The 14,067-nt window shown below is 35.6% G+C and overlaps 1 protein-coding gene across 1 annotated transcript in view; it reads left to right on the top strand.

The window, feature by feature from the left end:
- Positions 1-862: 862 nt before the first annotated feature.
- Positions 863-14,067, top strand: part of LOC115447492 (trifunctional purine biosynthetic protein adenosine-3) — a 29,758-nt gene continuing 16,553 nt past the window's right edge. The window contains exons 1-7 of the mRNA XM_030174580.2: positions 863-1,274; positions 3,176-3,423; positions 5,265-5,445; positions 7,672-7,885; positions 12,191-12,321; positions 12,994-13,117; positions 13,446-13,668. Of these exons, the coding sequence (XP_030030440.1) occupies positions 1,104-1,274; positions 3,176-3,423; positions 5,265-5,445; positions 7,672-7,885; positions 12,191-12,321; positions 12,994-13,117; positions 13,446-13,668 (1,292 nt within the window). The 5' untranslated portion in view covers positions 863-1,103. The remainder of the gene's footprint in view (positions 1,275-3,175; positions 3,424-5,264; positions 5,446-7,671; positions 7,886-12,190; positions 12,322-12,993; positions 13,118-13,445; positions 13,669-14,067) is intronic.

Here is a 14,067-nt window from a genome sequence, read left to right as displayed (position 1 = left end):
GTTTATTATTGAGAGATGGGGGTGAGGCTGTACGTCTTCTTCTTATAAAAAATACCTTGACTTATAAAAACGATTTAAAAAATATATTCTGATCATGGAAGTAGGCAGTAAAAAATAAAAGTATAAAATTTTACAAAATGTAGGTCCATTAATATGTGAATAATATTATATTTCTGTGAACAATATGTACTTTTTTTTTATTTTAGGTTCAGCCTGTGTATGAGTCTATTTCATATCACTATAAAATGAACGCAACCTTAAAAGCTAGTGTTGTTAGAATATGCCATTGTCGAATGATATCGAGATAAACTTATCAAACGATGTAAAATTCTGAATTAAAATAAATAAGTTTATAATCATTACTTGTTTTTGTAAAAGATTTAATCTTATTAGATAATGAGAGGCAAAATAATACATTGATAATATTCTAGCAAGTTATATTTTTGTAATAGTTTATGTAATACTGTTTCTGAGTGATAGAATATTACTATTTTACTAACTTTATGTTGTGTTTTACTAGCTTCATCTCACTGTGGGGTCAGAATAATGTTTCACGTGCCTTATTTTGCAAAAACTGTGTTGCTTAATTCTTAAGAGTGGCTCCGCCATCAAATAACGTTAATGTTTGTTATTGTAAGGAAATTCCTGTTTCTTGGTTATTATTTTGTAAGACATTATCTTCTTAGCAATCACGTTGGGTGTACTCAGTTGACAGCTGGTATAATGAGATAAACTATCTCAAATAACTGACGAAAAAATAAGTAAAGACCATTTTGGAATTGACGCGTTTGTTTTGTCGATATTTTTTATCAGCAAAAATTGTACAACACTAGTCTCCACATAGCGACGAAAAAAGAAAACATTTACTATCAACGTCATTTAAAAGTTTGTCCGTGTTTGCGACGCAAGTGGATTCATAAAAAAAATAAATTAAATTGAATTAAAATTATTTAATATCATCTTTTATGTAAATATTTATTGTTATTGAAATTTTCACCATAATAAATCAAATAAAACTTTACTTATGAAAGTTTTTGAGAGAAAACTTTAATATCAACACGTGATATAAACAGGCTAAGTTGCGAGTGGTTTTCTTAAATAAAATGACAGAGAGCAATGTTCTGGTGATTGGTAGCGGAGGTCGGGAGCATGCCATATGCTGGAAACTGGCGGAGTCCCCCAACGTGAAGCATATATACTGCGCGCCGGGCAGCGTCGGCATCTCTACCACCAACAAGGTGGAGAGTGTCGAGTTGGATATAAAGAATTATCCTGTGAGTTCAATAAATTTCTTGTATTTTTATTTATCGATAGCATAAAAGATTTTTAAGTTTTATGGATAACTCTAAAAAGTGTATATAGCAACTTCTGTGTGAAAAGGTGTGTTGAATGAAAGAAAATATTTATATACATTATGTATGGATAAGTTGCTTGAAAATAAGTGTGGAGTTCTCTTGGACAGCATTAAGCATATGCATAAATAAAATAAAAAAATAAAATAAAATATGCTATGTCTCAACATGAGATCCAGATTAGTTATTATAAAAAGTTAGTAGACAAGATTAATATAATAAGGAAGATTGAAGACACTTAAAATAAATTAAATATAAAACTTGAGATGAATTACTGCCAAAAGTGATCTATAGCATGTATCTTAATTATTGTCCATTACATTCTTGTAAGTTTTTCCTTAAATATATATATTTTTTTGTCTTATTACATTATGGGTATTTTCATGAATTATTTATTTTGTTCAAATAAATATTATCAATACATAAAAAAATAATTTCCCTTGGTTATGCCATATCTAAAGAATGATTTACCAATTTCATTAATCTCTTTCTTTTCTTAGAAGAAGAAGTAGAAGGTTCATATGGAAAAAAAAATAAGAAAGTTATGCCATTGATATAAAAATATTTTTTGAATTTGATTACTTTTTTTATAATATAATTATGTCCTGAAGTATCAAAGACTTTATAGCCTTCATAGTCACAGGGACTCATCATTATTTTTTTCTGGCAAAAGAGTTTTTACAGAGTAATTAAAACCAATTTTTACATCATCTGTGATATTGACAATAGATGTAAATAAGTCTATTTTCACATATAATATGTATCTGTTTTGAACAGTTTGCGTATAAGTCACAAGGTTATCTTATATTACATATACCCATTAAAATCTATGCACATACATATTGTGTTGTGATAAAAGATCTTAATTAAAGTAAGCATAAACAATGTTATAAAATGGGTCAATAAATTTATAATGTAAAAAAAATATATGGAAAAATATATATATTTAAAATTATATAATATTCATGATAAGTTGCATATCATGAGAAAGTGAGGGTCATTGTAATTAATGTGTAATCTTTCAATGGAAATATCCAGAGTACCTAGTTTTGATCTTTGTATAGCAACTGAGCATATTTATTGAGAAAGAATGTTGATAATTTTTTGTGGAAGACTTGTCACAAATTAATTAAAGTTTTTTCCTAAATGTTAATAAGGTATGTTTAATTGTTACTGCGCTAGGCTGTTTTTATTCCTGTCTTGTAACTTCTTGAAATAGTTCACTAGTTAGCTAGATCATTTTACACTCAAATCTTCTTCTCAAAATCAGTCCTTTACACTCATTTTTTAATGGCGAAAAGGGTTTTTTTTAAATCATTTCTAGCTTACAATTGCTATAATCTACAGACTGAAGTCAGAAACAGTATCATATTCGGTAAATGATACCATTAAAATTAATTTTACTTCCAATATTGCGATCAAAATTTTTTTTGTAAGTTAATTATTCATATCAATAACTAGTTAAAAAAAGAAAAAGGCCAGATAAAAATAAAAAAAAAACACACATCTAGGCATACAAATCAAGGCAAATTTTAGAAACTATTTCATTAAATTCTAAAATAGATACTAAGGATCTAAAAGATATTGTATAACTTTATAAATATGTACATTATTTTTCATGTATGTATTTCCATTTATCACATAACTTTTTATTATTTTATTGTAGTAACATGTGAAGGATCATTCATTTTCAGTATTCCTCTGGCATGCCATTCATAACATATTTTATTGTTTGAAACACCAGTATACTGAATTTACTCTTGTATCAAACAACCTAATGTTATTAGAAATATTTGATGATGAATGCAAATATTTTCCCACAGGCCCTCGCAAAATGGTGCAAAGACCAGAGCATTGATTTGGTAGTGATTGGGCCCGAAGACCCTCTCGCCAATGGTCTGGTAGACAACTTGACGCAGTATGGCATCCCATGCTTTGGACCTACCAAGGCCGGCGCCCAGATTGAGGCCAACAAGGACTGGTCCAAGAAGTTTATGAACAAATATCAGATACCGACGGCGAGGCACAAGTCATTCACTGATGCTGCGGCTGCAAAGGAATTTATTAATAGGTCAGTTTTTGCTTTACTGTGTTATTTAATTTTTTTTTTACTAACCGATATGACCAGTTTACTATAAGTTGCGGCTGACGATAGAGTACAGTGACAAACAATTGTATGCGACAGAGATGTTACACGTATATCGACTGCCGTCAGAACAAAGGACTACCGTAGATGTTTAACTGTATTAAATTATACATTACTAGTTTTTGGTCGCGCCTTCGCGGCGCGAAAAGTCTTTCCCGCTATAAAAAAACCCTAAAATCTTGTATCGATCCATAGCGTCATCTATACGACGCCAGCGCCATTTGTTTAAAGAATCTGATTTAAATCCAATTATTTCCCACGGGATCAAATTGCCGGGATAAAACTAAGCTTTATCAATCCAGGACATGTTCAATCCGTGTGCCCAATCTCATCCGTCAAGTCCGTTCATTTGCTTCTTACTTCTACCAAATATCCAAATATTTTTTACAATTTTTCGCATTTATAATGTTAGTTACATATCTTGGTTTCATCAGCGCAGTACCAGGAAATATGGCGTAGTCAAAAAAACGTTACTATCACACGCTATTAAGGGTTCTATTAACGGATCTTATCATCTACCGTCATAAATAAATGATCTCCGACAGGTCGCTAATGACAATAATTCGAAACTTGATTACAAGTAACAAACATATTTTGTTGACCCCACGCAACGGATAAAGATAAGAAGATGATTCCTTATCTGCTTTTGTTGCTTGTAGTATTGTGTCATTTTGATGAAATCCAGCGGGAAGACAATAATATGTCGGATCGTTCCGTGTTAATAAATATGCAAACTAACCTTGTAAGGGGCCATGGTATATTATTGTCTGGAAGTCAATAAAAGAAATTGATAAAATGATGCCTAGGGTATAAGTTTTTATGCTCCTAATTGGAAATGCTGACAATAAGGTTTGATATTTGCTCAACTTATCAAACTGCATGTGAATGCAGTAACAGAATGCTGACATTCTGTTACAGCGAAGCCTTTTTTCTCTCTTGATAATCGACATTAATTTAGACTACACTGTACTTAACATCAGACGCAGTGTTAGAGTCAGTTTGCCTTGGCAGAAAACAATAATGAACCAACTTTACAACATCCAAAAAAACAATGATCAAATATTCTTTAAGTGGATCTAGGAGTCTGGCAAGGAAAGATCTAGATTCCCGATCATGTGTCGCGCCCGTGCTGTTACTGTAGGTCCGAAACGGTTTATCTGTAGCGTACGAGTGACCCGCATACGACGAGTACTTGACCACTATCGTGCCGGCAACTTATTATTTCTGTTTTTATCCCCGCTAATGTAGGGCAATGTCAATTCAACGTGTTTATGTTTGTGAAGACGCTAAAATACTTTCCTTTTTGAATAGAGATGTTGGATTGCTTTGTGAAATAAAAATATTGAATGCATTATTTGTAGTTACGTTTTAATCTTGATAAGATTATCGTAGATTTATATAATGAAGTTCATGGATATTAAGGTATTTTTATTACAGCGATGTGGAAAGTGTATCAGATTTTTTAAGATAAGTTGTATGTTAAAACACAAAATTAATCACAGAATTTTTATCGTAAATAGAAAGTAAAGGCTAAATGTAAAAGATAGAAAACAGAGAAGGTAAAGAGTACACCCTTACCGGAATGACGTCATGCGATTAAAACGCGGGCGTGGGAGAGAGATAGGGATGTGTTCCCATCGCGCACTTTTTTCTGCGCGTAATATTCATTATAATATTTTTCAACCAACTTCATATTATTTTGTGTCACAAATAAAATAATCTTATATTCCAATTATTTTCGTCACTAAAATACTTTCCATTTCCAGTGCCCCGTACCCAGCGCTGGTGGTGAAAGCGTCCGGCCTCGCCGCCGGCAAGGGTGTGGTGGTGGCGTCCAGCAAGGAGGAGGCATGCCAGGCCGTGGACGAGATCCTGACAGACGCGAAGTACGGTTCGGCTGGAGAAATCGTGGTCATCGAGGAGTTACTTGAGGGTGATGAAGTTTCCGTGAGTATTTTATTGTTATTTCATAGAAAGTGGTAGTTAATATTATTTGAAAATGGTAAAGCTCCGCCCGTGAAGGAAGAAAATTAGTCGTTATCATTTTTTGGTACATACACACTCACACCTTTAATCCCAGAAGGGGTAGGCAGAGACGTAACTGGTGCACCCATTTTCCGTATTTCATGATCTGTCATGTCGTGTTTGAGGAAAAAGCACTAACGTGGCAAATTTTTGTTGCCAACAACGGTAAATTCTTAGTTCTTGATAATAGCCATAAATTTGCTAGTGATGATATAAAACATATCCCATCAATGATGATAGCGACTACCGCACACAAGGTGTTAAAACCCGCCATAGTTGCCCACGTAAGTGTGTCGCGTTCCGGGCACAGCCCGTGTATATTCGGATCCAACAGGGCCCTTATTCTGTATGATAGTGTAAGCGCGTAACGCGGCCGTGTCATGTTATCTTCGAGAAATGTGCGTGGAATGGTATTCTGTAAGCCAAATCTCTATAGTCCTAAACATGACGCGTTGTGTTGCGTGCTTGTTACGCACTGTCAAAATAACGTGTGAGATAGAGAATAAGGGCCCAGGCCGGCATAATTGTGTCGACTGTTGAGGATAAACATCCTCGTCAGTCGACGTTCTATTGGACCCCACTCACTTACCATCAGGTGCAGTAGGGATCACATTGCTGTACACGAAAAAAAAAATTACCAATAGAATGTAAATCGTCAAAAAATTATTAAAAGTTGTTTGTACATAATTGACGTACATATGGAGAAACTTACTGTCGGTGTTACATCTTCGCATTCATACAAACACATCTATAAAGCAAATCGTTACGCTCATAGGGGTTCCTGATAACGCAATTTAAGAGTTCATTTGTTATAAACATTTTTTTGCCCGCCGATAAACGAAGCGAGGACACTTTTATGTCGTGATTTAGATAACATCGCTGTTACGTTCTAAAACCGTTTACCATAATGAGCTGGCTGTTAATGATGTATGACCTTTTTTTATATTTTTTTTTGTTCCGGTGATAGTCTCTTATAAAATTTATATATATCGACCCAAATCTTATCATCGACAGTTTCCAAATTAATAATTAATTTTGTTATAATGACATTTGAATATAAAGAAAGACTTTCAAGTATGTTTAATGTCTTGATTAGTTAAATTCTTCTCACTCTACTCACGTAAGGAGAGTTACATTTCCGTGTTTTGGCATGAATCCATGGGCTTAGACATTCTCTATTCTCTTGCTAAACCCATTGTGTGATGGACTGGAGGTCACTTAACATTCGATCATCCAATAAAGTTCATAAGCCAAGAAACCATAGAGGATTTTTTTATTGCTTTCAATGACGAGACGAGCTTGCCGTCCGCCTGATGGTAAGCGATACGACCGCCCATAAACAGTAGAAACTCCATCCAACACCTTGAATTACAAAGTATTGTCGTATTCTACTGCGCTCGCCATCCTGAGACGTGAGATGTTAAGTCTTATGTCCAGTAGTTACACTGGGTATAATGTCCTTCAAACCGGAACACAACAGTGACTACACAATTGCTCGGCGGCAGAAATGGACATTGCGTTGGTACCTATCCAGTCGGATTCTCACATTTGAGAGACCTACCACCAGTAAAGTAACGTAGTAAAGTATGATTTCGTCCATAAATGTCCACACAGTTGCAATTAAAATAAATTATACTTTATATTGTTTGTGCGACGATTTTAGTAAAGGTCATCCATACTAGTTTGAACTGTTCGCGTCTATCGTGGATGTTATCGTTGAACTTTTTCGAGTTTCGTAATATCTCTGTGTGATAATAGTTGAGTTCTCGTTCGTTTTGAGAGGTTATTTCTTTTTTTTGGAGTACGCATTACTTTGGAAAGATTTTCGCGGGAAAATGGGGTGTCGCTATGGTCTATGGGAGATGCTGTCCAATTATATTTTGTTCATTAGGCTAACATTAATTGTATTGCTACTTGAAATTGGTAATGAAAATAATGAAGGTATATATTTCACGTAGTCATGTAAAATATCGCGAAAATGATATTAGGTTTAATTATTTTTGTACTCTGTTTTTATTGTAACCAGAGTTTGTAAAACTGTACAGTCAGCATAGAAAATAATAATTATATATTTTTTTGTGTGTCAATTTAATGTACATTTTTTCCAGATACTTTATGTCATACTTTTTATTCTTCCTACTCCTTTAGGTACTAGCCTTCACAGACGGCGAGACGGTATCGATGATGCCCCCCGCGCAGGACCACAAGCGCATCGGGGACGGGGACACGGGCCCCAACACGGGCGGCATGGGCGCCTACTGTCCCTGCCCGCTCATCACGCCTGACCAGCTCGCTGATGTCAAGGACCAGGTGCTGCAGCGCGCTGTGGACGGACTGAAGGCTGAGGGCATCAAATACGTCGGTGAGATAAAAATACATAGATAGATATTATATATGAGGAGGCGTTGTCTATACAAAAAAACCTTCATCCTCTCAGCTGCCACTGAAAGTTCTATACTCCGTAATGTTGTTTTTTTTAACGATCACACACACTAATACATATCAATAAATTAAAATTCTAATATTATAGAGTAGACTACCTAAGTGACTTTGTATTTATACGTGACTTTGTGTAAATTGTATGCAACTAATTTCAATAATGTTGAAATTAAGATTAATAAATTAAACTGTGACAATTTAAAATCCTAATCACTATTATATTTACAGTGGAATAAAGCCTAAAGTCAAATATTACAATTAAATCAATTTATATTAAATTCAAAGTAAAAAAAAGGTTATATGACAGTAACTTTATTCACTCCGTACAAATAATATGCACATTAAACACAAATTCCCAATTTGAACACAGGAATATCTTCGTGAATTATTTTTGTTGCAGACCGTATCCATAAAAATAATTATTGTCATAAATATTATCCATATTTAAGTTCGCAATAATAGCTTTTAGAGACAAATTTTATCCAAATCAGTTTGTCTTTGCGTTAATTTTAACAAACATCCAAACATTTTACAAATTTTCGCATATATACATATTTAATGTTACTAATATTATAAATGTGAAATTAGTAAAATTGAAAAAATAAATATATAGATTAAAGTACATTTCTGAACAAAACGAGACCTTGCAAAGCATTAAACAAAACGTCGATTACATAAACTACATATTTTACATCGCAATGATACCCTATTTTAGCAATGACATTGAGGACCGTACGCGACCATTATCAGTTGTTATTGTTTTGCGGATCGTATCGAACAGAATTTTTCCAATCGAAATATATGGTTCAAAATGTTTTCCTATGTTAACGTCATGGGCATAGGTTATGAGATAAACGAAATGACAGAATTACATCTAATTGGTTCATTTAAATAAGCTATAACTTATTTGGATATATTTTTTGTCTTTAAAATGTAACTGCGAAAATTATTGTATTAAATTTTAATTGGGACTCCTGAATGCATTTTTTTAGTTTAACAAATAGTGCATATTAGTTGACGATACGCAAGGTGATAAAAATATCGATTAAAGTTTTATCGATAAACTCAAATATCGATTATTAATTAATGTTTTTGTTTACGAGCGATTTTATTGTTTAACGGGTAATCATTGATACTAAAAATTTATATATACCGTATTCCCCTAAGTAACGATTCTGATAACGATTTATCGAATCGATTCTACATGTCAAATCGGTCGTTATGTCATTTCATCAATCGATGCACAATCTGCTCATATCGCTCCGATACGGGGTGTAGATTTTTATCACATACAATTATAAATGACCCCAAATAACAGTTACAACATAGACCTCTGATAATGCTATCTATTATGCGATCCAGGAACTCGTCCGATTGATGCTAACGATGCGCTTGACTGCGTTTGACTTTGCAATTTAGCGCTCACTTTATGTTGTGATAATGGCGTGTGCGTAAGTTCATAATTTGTGTAAACATTGGCACGATACGTAGGTATTGGGTACATAGATAATTTATAGGTTGGGACTTTGGACTTTGCTTGGCTCGAACCGGGTGGCTATGTGAGTTTTTCTGACTATCGATTGCTTATTTAAAACTAAAGATTTTTGACACTAGATGGCGTTATAAATAAAAATTACAGTTGACGTAAAAGCGAACCAACATGTAACACAACTAGGTGTAGATTGTGTGCAACCAGATATGAATATGAAGAGATTTTTACATTACGATGCTATTTAGTAGACATGGTACCGTACCAAGTATTATGAGTAATCATATTCTGCCGACCTTTGAGAATGCTCGCGACGTGCCAGGCTAATAATCATCTACCACATCAATTTCTTAACACCAGTGTATGGTGTAAGAAGTAAATATAAATCACATTGTCCCCAGCGTACTACATAGGTCAAGGCGTATATATAGCTGATCTCTGGGCCTTAAAACTGTCAGTAGATGCAATAAATACAATTATTATAGCCCATTTACGATGCCCATATTGGCGTCTGCTGGTCGAGTGATATATGAATAGTGAATATATTTAGCCAGTTAGTATAATTTGTAGTGTTAATAATGTAATTTCGTCTGACGAGAGGCATCCTGTCTTTAGCCGTATATTTTTATATTCCTTTGAAAGACTAGACGAGCTTTCCGTTCGCCTGATGGTAAGCGATACGACCGCCTATAAACAGTAGAAATACTTTGAGACATGAGATGTTAAGTCTTAGTATGTCCAGTAGTTAAACTGGCTACAATGTCCTTTAAACCAGTACACAACAGTGACTACACACTGCTGCTTGGCGGCAAATATAGACAATGCGGTGGTACCTACTCAGGCGGACTCTCACATATGAGAGACCTACCACCAGTAAAAACCTTTCGAATTACGTTCCTTAACCGATATTCAAACGAACCTCTTTATTTACATTTTTGTACTACCGAATACTGTAATTTTCGGTCGCTTGATGTTAAGCGCCTGATTATAATAATAGCAACAGTAGAAAATGTTACACATCACCATCATCATCAAGACATAATATTTTGGAGACAATACACTTTTTTATAGAAAGAGATAGTCGGCCAGCTACGGTTTTGTAGAGTGCCGTCTCTGTCACTCACATGTGACATTTTGTGGATTACCTGCCGATTACGTTTCAGCCCGATCTTTAATATAAAGCCGAGTATTATAACAAATATTTTTTGGCTATAAACTACAGCAAATGTTTTAATATGGAGTGTGTCAATGTAAAACAACCCTTACGTCACTCAAGACAGCGTATTGTAACGTGTGTCATCGCCCCCTGACCCCACTGTTTACCCCTTATCGCGCGTCTCGCTTCACGCACCCGACAGTACACCCTGTTACCAACATGATAAGATTCACAGTCGCTCGCGCTAATCTCTCGCGGCAATTGTTGATCATTGTTGCGTTTTTGTTTGTCTGCTAGATTTTCAGTTGCTACGCGTGGATACGGAGGAGGGTGGTGGGATAAAGGAGGGGGTTGGCAGGTTGCAAGGTTATCGCACACGTGTACTGATTTCTTTGTTCTAGTGGAACTAATGTTGCTATGTGATATCGGTTGTGGCTAGATGCGATTATGTGCTTATGTAATGTTGCATTATCTATACATATTATAAAACAAAGTCCCTTTTTCTGTCTGTTCGTATGTGATCGATTTTCTCAAAATCTACTGAACGGGTTTTTATGAAATTTTGTATGGAGATAGTTTAAGACACTGGCAAGGTTGTAGGCTACTTTCTATCCCGAGAAAATATGTGGCGGGACTTTCACGCGGACTAAGCTAGGAGCAAAAACTGGTTTCTGTATATTAGAGTTGCTTAGGACTTAGATAATTCCTTTGATAATGTGAATGATAATAGACGTAGGTGATCATTTACGTTTAGATTGCCCATCTATACGTTTACCCCACTTTTATACAACCGATTGATAAAACGAGCATGTTTGCTCTCCCAATTTTATACCACGCCTACACTTAAATAATAGCACTATCACGTGTCACCCTGGTCCCTTATATGGACTTAAATTCTTACATTATATAGTACTTGGTGCAGTATCCTTCTAGTCGACAACATAACCGCATTTACTCATAATCTCAATATTCCATAAGCTTGCTTGGAGCTCGCTCGCGGACTATATTATATACCTTGTATATTTCTTGGAGGCATTGATGAAACTATTGTACCAATCACATTTACTATCTCAGTGGTATAGTTTGAAACGTACCCAGTATGAGTACGACTATTGCGCTGAGGGCCTGGGTTCGAATCCCTGGTCGGGGCAAAATAATTGTGATTGGGTTTTTCCATCTTAAAACATTACTTAGTCAAGTTGTCGGTGTGATACCCCCGTGCCTCGGAAAGCACGTAAAGCCGTTGATCCTGCGTCTGATCCCTCTCCGGTTTTGTCGGATTGCCGTCTCACCGGACCATGAGAGTGAAGGAACAGAGAGTGCACCTGTGTATTGCGCACACACTTGTGCACCATAATATCTAATAACTCATATTATGTTGTTCACTTTCTTTTATTATGCACCTGCCTCCGTCCTCTACACCACCCCAAGTTTGACTGGGAGAGAATGCCCATGGCATTAAGTCCGCCTGTATACCATGTGCACAAAGGGTAAATTAAAAAAAAAATATCTCCTGCGGACCTGGCTGATCTCCGTTGAGATTGATGAGACAATGAGGAATGATGATAATATTGTATTTTTAGGAGTACTATACGCCGGGTTGATGGTCACCAAGTCTGGTCCGATGACGCTGGAATTCAACTGTCGTTTCGGCGACCCCGAGACTCAGGTCCTTATGACGCTGCTAGACTCGGACCTCTACAACATTATGAAGGTGAAGTTTCATACACGCTTGTTACATTTCAAATAATAATAGCCCTGTATTATATACTGTCCCATTGTTGGGCACGGGCTCCTCTACTACTGAGAGGGATTAGGCCTTAGTCCACCACGCTGGCCTAGTGCGGATTGGTAGACTACACACACCTTTGAAATTCCTATAGAGAAGTTCTCAGGTATGTAGGTTTCCTCACGATGTTTTCCTTCATCGTTAAAGCAAGCGATAATTCACAGAGAAATCACATTTCAAATAAATAATTTTAAAAAGCTGGTGGTGTTTAATGACTCTGGCTTATGGCCATTTGTAGGACAGTCCAGTCTTGAACCCACTATAAACAAAATGGTGATTTGATATTGTTTTGTTTAAAAGCTGACAATTTATGGGAAGTTCCATAAATACATGTTATTATATTTGTATAGTACTGTAGTTTCTGAAAGTTCTCAATATGTTTGTTATTTTTTAACAATAGGTAGTGACTACTCAACATGAAGTCAAGCAATTGCATTATATTTATAAGTTTCTTTAAAGCCAATACCACAGTTTCAGTGATGTATTTCCAAAGGTCTCCGTATTATGGATCATAAAACTGTTTTGCACATAATTCTTAATTTAAATGGTAAAACCTGTATATAGTATTTTGATAAAAGTTTATATTTTGATTCTCAGGCGTGTGTCGACGGCACATTGAAACAAATTCAAGTGCAATGGAACACTAAACTATCGTCTGTTGGAGTTGTCATCGCGTCCAAAGGATACCCGGAGACTTCTACGAAAGGCTGCGTTATTAGTGGTGAGTTTAAAATTATAGATTAAAATTTTGACATATAGAATTACATATCATAATTTTTATGCTGTTAGTTTCATTATGTAAAATATACATTTTTTAATAAATTTTAATTTAATTTTCCCAAAGTTTTTAATTATGAGATTGATGAAGGAAAATGTTGATAAGATGTTTTAAAGGATTTCCAATTACTTAGCAACTAAAGATAGCTTGCTTGCATTATTTTTTTATCGAGTTTTAAATACCATATTTATAAAACACCCTGCACACCCAACAAGACTAAATCAGAGGAGTAGTGGCGGTGGAGTTACATAATGTTCGTGGCATGTGGCAGGGCTGTCGCAGGTGCAGTCGAACCCCGGCGTGGTGGTGTTCCACAGCGGCGTGGCGCGCGGCGCGAACGGCTCGCTGGTGACGTGGGGCGGGCGCGTGCTGGCCGTGTGCGCGCGCGCCGGCTCGCTGCGCGCCGCCGCCGCGCAGGCCGCCGCCGCCGCCGCCGCCATCGACTTCCCCGGCGCGCACTACCGCAAGGACATCGCGCACCGCGCCTTCTCCAAGTAACTATCGCCACAAACCTCGCAACAATATTAATCACTTCGCCAGCATATCGATCAATTCATACCCTTTAAAATCGATTAATGCCACATCACAAAATCGATAAGCTATTCTTAAAAAAATATATCTTGTCAATAACTCATTCATGAATTATGTAAACCGATACATTCCATATATACATATTACATGAGTAACTTTATACCATAAATAAAAAAAATCACACCTTATTGTTATAAATGAAATTGTATTGTATGGCTTGAAAATAGTCTCCTTTCACTTAATGCATCAAAAACAAAGTACATTTGCTTTAGTAAGTCTCAATTAAAAACTATTGATAATAAAACTCTAAAAATACGCACATACCCATGTAACCGAAATATTCACCATTGTAACTGTATCTG

Source organism: Manduca sexta, chromosome 14 (assembly GCF_014839805.1).
Source record: "Manduca sexta isolate Smith_Timp_Sample1 chromosome 14, JHU_Msex_v1.0, whole genome shotgun sequence".
Taxonomy (NCBI): Eukaryota; Metazoa; Arthropoda; class Insecta; order Lepidoptera; family Sphingidae; genus Manduca; species Manduca sexta.
The sequence above is the reverse complement of the archived record's forward strand: the minus strand, read 5'-3'. Positions and strand labels throughout refer to the sequence as shown.